We start from the raw sequence: 13902 nt of genomic DNA on the forward strand, positions 1-13902 counted from the left end.
TAAACAACCCAACTGTCCACTGACAGGAGAATGGATAAATTGTGATAGTACTTGTATATACTTTGTATAATTATTATAAAGCAGTGAAAATGACTAAACTATCAGTATGTGGGACAATATAGATGAAATCTTAGAAATATTATACTGAATGAAAAACTCACGTCCAAAAAGACTATGTACAATGTGATACCAATTTAGGATATGATATATCCCAAAGCTGCCAAAACATATAGTTTACTTATACATACATACGTGGCAAAACTATTTACTGAAAAAGAATTCATGAAATTGGCTGCCTTCATGGGATATAGGAAAGTAGACAAGCACATTAAGTTTTGATAATATGCTATTTCTTGAGCTGTGTGGTAAGCTTACTGATATTCATTATATTATTTTCCTTTTAATGTGTATACATATTAATATTCTTTATTGTATTCTTTTATATGTATCAAATACATTTTAAAAACGTTTAAACTTGAAGAGCAAGTTTCTTATTAATGTTTAGATTTCAATAGACAGAGCTTTACATAGATTTTTCACCTTTCTTCAACTCAACACAATGAATTCAACTCTGGAAACTCTGTTAATACCAACAACACATTTCTGACCTAATATCAAAGCCAGAAGAAAACAGTCCGGGACCAAGACTGTAAACATCAGTACAGAATTAAGATCTATTTCATATCCCACTATATCTGCAGTGCCTGGCATGGCTCCTCCTCAAAGACGGAACTCAATCTGAGTGTTGACTGAATGAATGAATAAGGTATACAAAAGGCCTACAACTGGCACAGCGCATTATTGAAAATTCTCAATTTAAAAAAAAAGCAACTTCTGCCCAAGATGCACGGAAACTTTGAATTTACATCGGGTTGCTCAAAAGCCACTCACTACATTCAGAGATCTAAGTTCTCATTTCATATTCCTCGATGCCAACTATTACACAGAATATTAAAAGGAGAACAATGGGAATTCTGAGGCATAGGCAGAGAGGATGAAAAGGTTCAAACCCGACTTTTCTGGAGCAACTTAAACAAACTAAAATGTAAAGATCCCGTTTTTTTTAGAACTATGGCCTTCAAATGTTTTTCACTACGTACCCCTTAAGCAAAACGTTTTTGGGCACGGCCTCAAACATTTGTATACTTATTTACTTATTCATAAAGTATATACCACTGTCAGGAAGAATATAATTTCCCAAATGATAAGAGGACTTTTACTGACTTAAGACAATGAGTCAACCAGTAAAAATCCCATAAGTATTTACCATTAAATTTAATGAACTCCTGCCAAATTCAAGGTTGACTTTATACATTAAAAGAAAAAAAAATCTGAAACTGTCTTTGTGTGCTGCAAAGTATTTTGAAATGTCTTGCTAATTGGGATGACCTCATCCTATTATTGGCTAATATCTCAAAGAACGATATACACCTGGGGAGCAGTTTACTGTTAATAGCAGTTATTAAACAGGCCTTCAAATAGTGGGATCTTCCCCGACCAGGGCTCGAACCCGTGACCCCTGCATTGGCAGGCGGATTCTCCACCCCTTTGCGCCACCACGTTAGTCCCTGTTTTGTTTTGTTTAGTCTGAGAGTTTATATTAGAAGTGGCAGCCCTGCCATTTCTCATAGCTTATTTGTGCTTGCCTAGTTAGTATTGTCTTCGATCTGCATCTTGTTTGAAGGAATCTTGTCAAGCCACTTGGCATTTTGGTGAGGGTTAATTTAGTGAAAACGGTATAATACACATCTTAACCTGGCACGTGTAAGCTTCACCATATCACAATATGCCAAAGGGAACCAACCGGTGAAGAAGCGACTGCCAGCTTTACCCCATGTGAACCTCCGGCCTCCTCTCAGAAGACCTGAGACCAGCTGACATTCTCAGTCATTAAAAGCACCTGTGTCTTTCCTGGTTGGACAAACCAAGTCTTAATATAATTTTATATCTTTAAGTAAAAGATATAAATAAAAGGTGTACTATTTCTTCTTAAACTCTACTGGATCCTCTTGCACGCCCCCTGTGGTGGACCCTCTCACTCTGGAAAGCACTGTTTTAGAGAAGGCACAGCCCCCTCTTCAAAACATTTAGTAGTCACACTTATGTTGACTCAGTGTACGGAAAAGTCAAAAGTCTATGATGCAGTCCCCTGCGGTGACTCTGCGTCTTCCTAACCCCAGGCTTCACCGCCCAGGCTGGCCACCACTGAACAAGCTTTAAAGGAGGGAAACTTATTTGGAAAAGACAGGCATTACTCTTATGGCCAGGGAACAAAAACAGAGGCTAGGTAAACAAGGAGATGATGAAAGTGACACAGACATTCCAACCGGGGGATAGGAAACCAAACTCTATCTCCTGTAGTGCTTTGTTTCAGCTCCAGGAAAAATCATGTCAAGATAATGCCAACCCTGACAAAATACGGTCACTTTATTTATACAGAAAATGCAGGCTGTTATGTATTATTCTGCTCTCTTTGGTCAAATAAGAGTAATTATTATATTATTTTTTTTAATCAGCTTAAAGGAGAGGAGAGGAAACACTGACAAGTTTGGCACAGAATGTTTTCCAGTTAAGTAGCAAGGATTATGGCATGACTTATTTTTAATATTGAATCATACTCGTATTCTCTAGTTTGGGTTTTTATAATCTTTGTAACATAAACACATTTAACTATTTGAGATGAGTTTTTTCCAATTCTCTAAGATTCTCTAGCAAAATATTTTTAAAGTAAATAAAATCAAATCCAAAAACCTAGTCAAAAGTAAGTAGCTTTCAGAAAAAAGCCACCTTATTAAAAATATGGCAAGACTAAGCCAGCCAACTTTTGACAAGTACAAAATTCAGTAGTTTCAGAAGAAACAGTTAAATGTTTATGGCTGGGTCTAAACATCTTGTCTTCCATGGAATAACATAGCAGAGATGTTAAATAAAAGGGTCAGTGAGAGATCTGTTTTTGAGAACGTACTGCAATCGTAACTTTGGATCTACTAAATCTTTCTTCCCGTAACAATATATGTTTTAGATTATGAGTAGTAATCAACAGACAAAACAGGTACAGAAAAAGTTAGTAAGGGTCAGAAATAATGTGAATCTTGGGAAGCCTATTTTGAGGCAGCATTTGTGAAAATTCAAGAACTTGAATTTATGCCAGTTCTGTTTTTATATGAGTATTAAATCTCTAAAACCAGAAAAACGCAACATGCTAGTCAACACACTACAGTGCAGTTCAAATTTTTACAGCACGTTTACTCAAAACTGCAGAGTAGCTGGAAAGCCATTTTTTTAAACCGTGGCACAATTACGCTATTTAAAAATGTACAATGTTTCCGAAAGATGCAGGAAACAAACCAGTCTGGCAAATGAAACAGGGAGCCCAATCTGTCTTCATCTCAGACTCACAAGGCTTAATTATTTCTAAATGTCATTTAGCCACACCATAAACGTCTGCCTTGAACAGTCAAATTTTCCAAAGAAGCCGAACTTTCATGGGTGGGGCAAGAGGCTGGGAAGGAACAGGATTCATGTTGGCTTACTCCAGCGTTGGAAAAATATTTAGCACCACACACTCAACAAAGGCCTAACACAGCAAAGAGCAATGTTCAATCAATCCATTTTGGTCTATTGTCCTAGTCCTCTAAAGAACTAAAATACGGCGAAAGACTAAAGCGAGTACAAAAGTTTGACGGCGGCGGGGCTTGGGGCTCCTAAAGAGGGGGAGGGAGGGGGACCATCAAGAAAATGTCACTAATTTTCCATCCGTCTATTGGCCCTAGGATGGGAGAGTGTTTTACTCATCCACGGAGAGAAAGAGTTGAAATTCTTTTCACCTGATCAACCGTACACGCCTTACTCGTTACAGCCACTTTCTGGAGCAGACCATTACTCAGCACGAAGGTGGGAACCGGCGCCTTCTGTAGCCAGGGGTGGGGGGCAGCGGGGTCTTGGGGAAAGTGGGAAGAGGAATAGAAGCATCAGGTGACAGCGACCCTCCCCACGCCCTCCGAGTCCTCTGTTCTCCAGGACCCACACCTGGACTTGGGAACGACTGAGCACAAGTTGACCTGCGCGCTGGTCCCCAGAGCAGCTGGGGAGTCCCAGAGCAGGCTCGGGCTAGGGATTCCAGGGGTGGGGAGGAGGCCGCGGGGACCCGACGTTCGCCTCCTCCTGGACGCCCCCCACCCCGGCGCACGCCCACCTCCCCGCTCCCAGCCCCTCTCCCCAACTTCAGCCCTCAGCCCTGTGCGCCCGCTCCGCACTCCGCTGCCCTCGCCCCCAGCAGCCGGGCCCACCTCGCCTCCTCCCGACCCCCTTACCTTTCCATTCTTGGGGCTGCCGTTAAGGAACAGGGTCACCCGCCTCATCGCGCTGCCCCCACTGGGTCCTGAGTGAGTCGCCACCCTCCCACCTGGCTCTCCTCCCACCTTTTTCTTTTCCCGCCCTTCCCCTCCCTCCACCCACTCGGACTCTCCTCCCTTCGCCACCTTCCTTCCCTTACAGACACACGCACACGCACACACACAGGCACGCACTCTCCCACCCACACCCCAAGGTTGGCGGGTCCTCCTTCCCACCCCGCCCCTGGGCTCCTCAGTCAGCCTGGGGCCCTTCCCCCACCTCTCCCAGACTGACTCTAAGCTCCGCCAATCATCGGCAGCGCCGGCCAAAATTCAGCCAATCATCGCCCTGCACTGGGTGGGCTCTAACTAACCCAGCCCAGGTGGAAGGAGGGAAGAGAGGCTGCAGTCTAGCCGACGGGGAAGGGTTATCAGCCAATCAGAGCTGAACCTGGAGCCGAACGGCTGCTCAAAGCGTTACTGAGCAGGCGCATAGCCAACACCAGGTAGGGCTCATCTGCATACGGAGGCGGGGCTTGAGGGAAGAGGCAGAGCGCTGGGAGTGATCCACAACCAGTCAGAGCCTCCCAACTTTAACCCCTCCCACGCGCTCAACCCACCGAGGAAACGGCTGCGGTCGGGACTGGCTGATTGGGTAAGAGCCAGCCCGTCGTTCTGTCAGGATTGGTTCAATGATTCTTTTCGAAGTTCGCAGCATCCAATCGAAAGGCCGGGTACGGTACCAAAGGCCTAACCAAAAGATTCCTCCGCGAGGCTCCCACGGAAAATAGTTCCCGCGGATGCAGGTCAGCAGTGGGTCTCTCTGGACAGTGTGTCAACTGCGGCTAGCGGTGGTGTTTCTCCGAGCCCACGAAGCCACTCCTGTTCCTGGGAAGGCGAGGTAGAGGTCTGGGAGAGTTCGGTGCGCGCGCGCACACGTGCGAGTGGCGTGGGCGTAGAGATTCGCAGAGTAACGCCGGGACGCCGAGGAGGCGGGGCCGGCGATTTGAATCGGGCGGCGGGCCGCGGCCGGGCGGAGGGGAGGGTGTAGGTAACGCCGGCTGTGGGGTCTGGGGGTCGGCGGCCCGGGACCAGGTAGCCCCCCGCGGCTGGCTTGGCGGCCGACAGTTACTTTCTCGAGCGAGCCCATCAGGACCAGAGAGCCGAGGTCTAGAAGGCACGACAGCCACGACACTCATCGGCGGGGTGTTCAAAATAAACCCGAGAGAGGAGGTAAGGCAAGCGGCCTGGTTGGGATTTCCGAGACTGTAGTGCCGCAGAGCTGTTTCTTCGACTTGTTTCTCAGAAGTGTGTTCTACTGGATCACCCGCGTGCTTTTTGAAATGCAGATATCTGGGGCCTAGCCAGACCTCCTGAATTAGAATTTTTGGGAATCCGCAAAGCTGCTTCTCCAACAGGGTGCCTAGATGATTCTGATGTTCGCTGAGGTTGGAAAGCCTTGGCTTTATAGTACGGGATCTGCTTTATTTCATCCCGAACAGCAGTTTCCTCCATTTCTATTTAATTTGAGCTTCAAAAGTAGTCTCTTGTCATTTGTTTTCGTGCCAGTATAGGTTGTATTAGAATTCAGTCTTGAAAGAGGATCTCGATCAAATCACATTAATTTTGGAGGTGGGGTTATTTTTCTTTTTTTTCCTTCTCTTTTTTAGATGGATGATAGTTCAAAAGACAGCAGGCCCCTTGAAACCAAGGAGTCTGCTATTAATAACGCTGGTATGTAGTGACCTGTTGTTTCTTTGTGAAATTTAAGGTTTAGGTGTTTATCTTGATAATGATGTTTAGACCCTACATGTTGTCTGTTTCAGAAAATACCTCTTTCATTTTGGGAAATGGGAAGCTTGTAACTCCTCACAAGCCTGCAGCTGAAGTGACTCCTAATCGTTGCATGTCAGATGCTTTTCAGTCACCTTTGAACTTTTCCACAGTAACTGTGGAGCAATTGGGAATTACACCTGAAAGTTTTGTAAAGAACTCTTCAGGTAAGAAATGTTGTTCTTCTATTGCAGTGCCTTTAAAAGTTGAAAAATTAGACTCTATTTTGTTCACTTACCTTGTCTATCTTATTACTTTATCTAAATTGATTGACTCTCAGACTTGCTGGATCAGGGAGATCAGGGTCCCAGGGCACCCAGCATGATAGTGTTCCTAAGTCACAGCTACGCTCCAGGCCCAAACTGGAAAAGGACATGTGTGCGAGGCACTTTTTGACCCGACACATGGGATACAGGAATGTGTATGTGAAAATAGTAATACATTTTATGGTCATGTATGGTAAAAATGAGAGAAAGTAGAAGGGCAATTAAGAAAACATGACATTGAAAGACTGGGGTAACCTCTTTCAAAATCTCAAACAGAAAATTGACTCAGGCTAATCTCCTTTATGGAGTAGAAATGAAATTCACCAGTGAAGTCTGATTTAGCTGAAGAAACAAATAATGGGAATGGAATTAGAGAATAGAATTTAGAAATGGAGGGTAATGGGGCACTTGAAAGTCAGAGGGCACTAGACTAGTAATACCTGATGGAGACAAGACGGAAGTGGATGCCAACCTGTGTTCCCTTCTCAAGAACATCATTCTTAGACCTTTAAAAAGCTAGACTGGTTGGAATTCAGGGTAGTGTGCTGAAGGTAGACAGGTATCTAAGAGAAAGAAATTATTTTGAACAACAGAGGACATGAGAGTGTGTGCCTGGGGGGAGATCGTCCTTGGGGATCAGAAAAAGAGAAATTTTTAGTCCAAAGCAATCCATTACCAACTCTGTGCAGGAAATAAGAAACAAAAATGAGACCTGTTAATTCAAATGTATTCATGCATTTGCTCCACAACTTTTCGACAAACGCCTGCTATGTGCCAAGCACTGCTCCAGGGGCATGGAATAAATCAATAGACAAAACAAAGGTACCTACCCAATCTGATGATGTGTGCACAATTTTGCCTGTACTTTTCCACTTAGATCCCTGTACGATGCGTTCATCATATTCTCTCTCAGGCTGGTGGATCATGGGTATTCAGGGCATGATTGATTACTGATTGCCTTGTTTTGTTCCAACTTACAAGAGAGTTTTCATTATAGGAAAGTCATCATCCTACCTTAAAAAATCCAGACGACGCTCTACAGTTGGTGTTCGGGGCTCTCCTGAAACAAACCATCTAATTCGTTTCATTGCCCAGCAGCGGAATTTAAAGAATGCTTCTTTGACCAAGAATTCCCCTTGTCAGGTATGGTTTTCTTTTTTAAGCTCCGTCATGAATTCTTCTAGGAGTATGTTTTGCTCTGTTAGAAAGCTTTTGTACAGTGTTGGTACTCTCCAGTGCACCTCATCTGTTTTGGATACGGAGAGAGAATATTTTCTCTGTGTCTTACAGAGATTGTGCGCTTAGTTTAAATGTTGATGTTGAGCATGGATCTCTTAAGGGTTATGAGATCCTGGATAGAAATGGTGTTCTGGAGGCGCTTTCTGTTTTATTTTGCACATTTTTGTCTAGTTCATGTCTGTTTTTCTCTAATGAGGTGAGGCAGTGTTTTCCGACCTTTTTCTTTTAATATTTTGTCTGTAAGTGTCTAATACTTTTGTGACTACTGTGTGTTGGCATGTAGGGGCAAGAGATCCCCGCACCCCCGCCAAAATGTATTTGGGATAACCTTGTGGAAAGGAGCGAAGTGTTTGTTGATGGGGAAGTATTTAGATATTTTTGCAGATTTTTATCAGAATAATACATGCTTCTAAAAAAGTCAAATAGTACAAGACTTGCTATGAAAGACAGTCCCAGGCTTGCCCTTCTTTGGCTCGTTTGGCTCTTTTGGTATGGGCCTTCCTATTTTAAAAGGTACTTTTATTGCCACTTCTTTATTTTTCATTTTAGACCCTGTGTATACATGAGGCTGTTTAGTGCAGTGCAGGGCTTCTCAGAAATTATCTGCAGATTCCTGGGAATCCCTGAGTCCCATCCAAGAGGTCCATGAGGTCAAACTATTTGTTGAGGTCAAACTATTTGTTGAAACAGCACTAAGGTGTTATTTGCCCTTTTTCACTGTGTTGATGTTTGCACTCATGGTGTAAGAGCACTGGTGGTTAAAACTGATGGCATCAAGCAATCATTTTACCTTCAACCCTGTTCATCGTTTACAGAAAACAATAAGAAGGCCAGTTTCCCTTAACATCCTTGATGAAGCAATAAAAATTATGCATTTTATTAATTTTTAACCCTGGAATATTATGTGTGATGAAATGGGAAGTAGACACCAGGCATTTCCAAAGTATATACCGAAGTGTGGTGGATGTTTCCAGAAAAGTCATGGTTATGATTGTTTGAGCTGTGAGTTGAACTCGCCACTTTTTCATGGAACATCGTGTTTATTTGAAAGAATGACTGACAGACGTGGTTAGTCAGACTTGGGAATGTGGCTGGCGTTTTTTCAGAAATGAACAGTGAACCTGCCACTTCAAGGAAAGCCAGATATTTCTTACCAATGAAAAAAATTCGAGTTTTTGAGAGAAAATTAGGATTGTGGAAAACTTGTATTCACAACTGTGATCTTGCTTGACAGCTTCCCAATGGCTGCACTTTTCTGATGGATCAGTGGGGATATTAATGTGACGTTTGGATATTGCACAGTAAAATATGTTAACATTTGGAAGATACACATAACTGAGTGAACCAGTATTTTCTATGTGACCAGTGCCTGCAAATTATACCCTCAAGTTGCAGGATAGGCCCATGGATTTTAACATAACAGAATATGAAAAGTTCATTGATAAGATTTCATATTTGACACTGCAACTAACATTTAAGAAATCTTCATTGAATTTTGTGTTGCATTAAAGGATATCCACAATTCTGGAAAAGCTGTTGAAATGTTCTTGATAGATATAACGAACGTGAGCTAAGAGGCTTTGGTGTGCTCAATAATTTTTTAGGGTGTAAAAACTTATTGAGAACTGTGTTAGAGTACATGGGAACATGGCCTGTGGAGTTGTATTGTTGGCGTTTGAGTCTAGACTTTATTATTAGTTAACTGTGACTTTTGGCAAATTCCTTGAATTTTCTGTTCCAGTTTCCTCATGTATAAAACAGGTGATAATAGTAGCAAGGGTTTTATGAGGTTGAATAAATTAATAGATATGAAGTACTTACAACTGTGCCTAGAACATGGTATGTTTTATGCTATCATTGTTGTTATTTCTGTGAAAAATGAGGATTTTGCTCTCACATCTCCTAGCCATAGCTGTCCTGACACTTTCCCCTTCCTGCCTTCCTACCAGTACAACCAGTTACAATTTGTGTTTAAATTAGGGTTTAGTATGTATTATCTAACCCTATAGATATTTTTCATGAATTGCCATATGGTGTGTTAGGGCCATATTTCCTTTGTTGCATGACTTTTGTTATTCCTGTGATTAATAAGTACCTTTTTTTTTTTTTTTGGTTTAGTCTTTTAATTTATCATGATGGACTATCTTTCACTGTGCATTGTTGAGGACATTATAGTTTTGGTTTTTGTTTGTTTGTTTGTTTTTTGTGGTACGCGGGCCTCACTGCTGTGGCCTCTCCCGCTGCGGAGCACAGGCTCCGGACGTGCAGGCTCAGCGGCCATGGCTCACGGGCCCAGCCGCTCCGCGTCATGTGGGATCTTCCCGGACCGGGGCACGAACCCGTGTCCCCTGCATCGGCAGGCGGACTCTCACCCACCGCACCACCAGGGAAGCCCGAGGACATTATAGTTTTGTTGAAGTTTTCTTCCTTGTTTCGTGGGGTCTCATTTTGCTACCTAATTATTTTAGGTTCTGGCTCATGCTCAAATCTTTCTTCAGATGCCTAGTGATCCTTGACTCTGTTCACATTTGAAGGTGCGACACTTTAAAAACTGACTGGGAGCTAACTGTGTGTGGTCTGGCTCTGTTGGCTGGTGGATTTCCATGTAGGACAACAGGGACACTTTTTCAGTGAAGGAACTCCCAAATATTAGAATCCTGTGGGTACTTTCTCTTTGGCAGATCTGTCTTCTTTGAGGGAATTCCTGGGGTTGTAAACCTGAGCCCTAGAACCGTGGAAGGCAAATGTGGAAAGAGGCTGGAAGTCATTGAGAAGACTTAGACAAACTGTTTTCAGTACAGGGCCTCCTATCCTTAGCTGTTTCGATCTCATAGAGTCCTAAACCTCTGTGTTCCCTCCAAAACATAAAGGTTCTTTTCTATTTGTGGAGATACCTGTGGGTTCAAGTGCTACTGATACAGCTTCAACATTGCCCTGGACCCTTGTTTCAGACATATTGAATATCTGATGCTTTAGATAATCTGAGCCTTTCTGGGGGTCTCTAGCAAGTCTGCTTGTTTCCTGTTATCAGACCACCCTAAGGAGCCCCTGTCCATTTCAGCTTTCTCTGGACTAAGTCAGTTTTTGTTTGGTGACATTCCATATCCGCTGTTGATTTTTCTCTTTTTTTTTTTCTTAAGGATATACATACACATATGTACATAAACGCATCCCCACACGTATCATATGACTGTACTTATTAAAAGAATTGCTGGAGGGCCTCCCTGGTGGCGCAGTGGTTGAGAGTCCGCCTGCTGATGCAGGGGATACGGGTTCGTGCCCCGGTCTGGGAGGATCCCATATGCCGCGGAGCGGCTGGGCCCGTGAGCCATGGCCGCTGGGCCTGCGCGTCCGGAGCCTGTGCTCCGCAGCGGGAGAGGCCGCAGCGGTGAGAGGCCCGCGTACCGCAAAAAAAAAAAAAAAAAAAAAAAAAGAATTGCTGGAATATATAGTTGTAGTATCTAGCCTTGAGATATTCAAGAATGAAAACAAGAGTAGTGGAGGAAAGGTGAGGGATGTATATTGCAAAATGATCACCACACATAGTTACAAATTCTTTTTTCCCCCGTGATGAGAACTTTTAAGATCTACTCTTTTAGCAACTTTCAAATATGCAATACAGTATTATTAATTATAATCACCATGCTGTACATTATATCCATGACTTATTTATTTTATAACTGAGAGTTTATACCTCTTGACCCTCTTCACCTATTTTTTACACGCTCCCAACAACCAGCCACCAATCTGTTCTCTGTATTTATGAGTCTGGTTTGATTTTTTTGTTTTCTTTTGTGTGTTTGTCTTAGATTCCACAGATAAGTGAGATCATATGGTATTTGTCTTTCTCTGATTGACTGACTTAGCGTAAGGCCCTTGAAGTCCATACATGTTGTTGCAAATGTCAAGGTTTCATTCTTATGGCCGAAGAATATTCCATTGTGTATATACCACAATTTCTTTATCCATTCATTCATCAAGCAACAATTAGGTTGTTTCCATATCTTGGCTGTTGTAAATAATACTGTGTTGAACATGGGCGTACATATATCTTTTTGAGTTACTGTTTTCCTTTGATTAAGTACCCAGAAGTAGAGTTTCTGGATCATATAGTACTTCTTAATTTTTTGAGGAACCTCCATACCGTTCTCCATAGTGGCTGCACCAATTTGCATTCTGACCAACAGTGCACAAGGGTTCCCTTTTCTCCACATCTTCACCAACACTTGTTCTCTCGTGTGTTTTCAATAATAACCATTCTGACAGGTATGAGGTGATATGTCATTGCGGTTTTGATATGTATTTTCCAGCTGATTAGTAATGCTGAGCACCTTTTCGTGTACCTGTTGACCATCTGTATGTCTTTGGAAAAATGCGTATTCAGATCCTCTGCCCATTTTTTAATCAGATTGGTTTTCTGCTGTTGAGTTGAAATGAATTCTTTTTATATTTTGGACATTAACCCCTTATGAGACATATGATTTGCAAATTTGCTCCCGTTTGGTAGGTTGCCTTTTCATTTTGTTGATGATTCTCTGTTGTGCAGAAGCTTTTTAGTTTGATATAGTCCCACTTGTTCGTTCTTGCTTTTGGTGTCAAATCCAAAAAATCATCACCAAGACTTATGTCAAGTTGCTTACCACCTGTTTTCATCTAGGAGTTTTACAGTTTCAGGTCTTACGTTCAAATCTTTAATCCATTTTGTGTATGGTGTAAGATAGTGGTCCAGTTTCATTCTTTCTTGTATCTGTTCAGTTTTCCCAACACCGTTTATAGAAGAGACTGTCCTTTTCTCACTGTATAGGCATACCCCCTTTTATTGTGCTTTGCATTTTTTAAAATAAATTTATTTATTTATTTTTGGCCACGTTGGGTCTTCGTTTCTGCGCGCGGGCTTTCTCTAGTTGGGGCAGGTGGGGGCCGCTCTTCGCTGCGGTGCGTGGGCCTCTCACTGCAGCGGCCTCTCTTGTCGTGGAGCATGGGCTCTAGGCTCAAGGGCTTCAGTAGTTGTGTTCCACAGGCTCTAGAGTGCAGACTCAGCAGTTGTGGCACATGGGCTTAGTTGCTCCACAGCATGTGGGATCTTCCCGGACCAGGGCTCGAACCCGTGTCCCCTGCATTGGCAGGCGGATTCTTAACTACTGCGCCACCAGGAAAGACCCCCCCTTTTTTTTTTTTTTTAAACAAATTGAAGGTTTGTGGCTACCCTGCGTCAAGCAAGTCTACTGGCACCATTTTTCCAACAGTATTTGCTCACTTTGTATCTCTGTGTCACATTTTGGTAATTCTTGCAATATTTCAAACTTTTTCATTATTACCTTTTATTATTATATTATATCATATCATTACTATTAGGGTGATCAGTGATATTTGATATTACTATTGTAATTATTTTAGGGCACCACGAACTGCACCCATATAAGATGGCGAACTTAATCGATAAATGCAGTGTGTGTGTGTGTGTGTGTTCAAACTGCTCCACCAACCTGCCGTTCCCCCATCTCTCTCTCTCTCTCCTTAGGCCTTCCTATTCCCTGAGAATAACACTATTGAAATTAGGCCTCTAACTGTTCAAGTGAAAGGAAGAGTTGCACATCTCTCACTTTAAATCAAAAGCAAGAAATGATTAAGTTTAGTGGGGAAGGCATGTCAAAAGCTAAGATAGGCTGAAAGCTAGGCCTCTTGGCCAAACAGTTAGCCAAGTTGTGAATGCGAAGGAAAAGCTCTCGAATGAAATTAAAAGTTCTCCGCTAGTGAACACACGAATGAGGAGAGAGCAGAACAGTCTTACTGCAGATGTGGAGAAAGTTTCAGTGGTCTGGATAGAAGATCAAACCAGCCACGACATTCACTTAAGCCAGGGCCTAATCAAGAGGAGGGCCCTAATTCTCTTCAGTTCTGTGAAACCTGAGAGAGATGAGGAAGCTGCAGAAGAAAAGTTTGAAGCTAGCAGAGGTTGGCTCATGAGGTTTAAGGAAAGAAGCCGTCTCCATAACATAAAAGCAAGGTGAAGCAGCAAGTTATCCAGGAGATAGATCTAGCTAAGATAATTAATGAAAGTGGCTACACTAAACAACAGATTTTCAGTATAGATGAAACAGCTTTACATTGGAAGAAGATGCCATCTAGGGCTTCCATAACTAAAGAGTACAAGTCAATGCCTGGCTTCAAAGCTTCAAGGATGGGCTGACTCTCTTGTTAAGGGCTAATGCTGCTGGTGACTTGAAGTT

General features: G+C 42.7%; 2 protein-coding genes across 3 annotated transcripts in view; one reads left to right on the forward strand and one right to left on the reverse strand.

Annotated features, from left to right (window-relative positions):
• Positions 1-4361, reverse strand: part of KCTD9 (potassium channel tetramerization domain containing 9) — a gene marked incomplete at both ends in the record, with an annotated part of 68931 nt that extends 64570 nt beyond the window's left edge. For both annotated transcript variants that reach the window (XM_079707003.1, XM_079707002.1), the window contains one exon: positions 4314-4361. In XM_079707003.1, coding sequence (XP_079563129.1) covers positions 4314-4361 — 48 coding nt within the window. The remainder of the gene's footprint in view (positions 1-4313) is intronic.
• A 1643-nt stretch (positions 4362-6004) lies between these two features.
• The window catches only part of CDCA2 (cell division cycle associated 2), a gene marked incomplete at its 5' end in the record, with an annotated part of 50409 nt that continues 42511 nt past the window's right edge, over positions 6005-13902 (forward strand). Inside the window, 3 exons of the mRNA XM_079706093.1 lie at positions 6005-6068; positions 6161-6334; positions 7431-7576. Of these exons, the coding sequence (XP_079562219.1) occupies positions 6005-6068; positions 6161-6334; positions 7431-7576 (384 nt within the window). The remainder of the gene's footprint in view (positions 6069-6160; positions 6335-7430; positions 7577-13902) is intronic.

This window comes from Hyperoodon ampullatus, assembly GCF_949752795.1.
Source record: "Hyperoodon ampullatus genome assembly, chromosome: 6".
Taxonomy (NCBI): Eukaryota; Metazoa; Chordata; class Mammalia; order Artiodactyla; family Ziphiidae; genus Hyperoodon; species Hyperoodon ampullatus.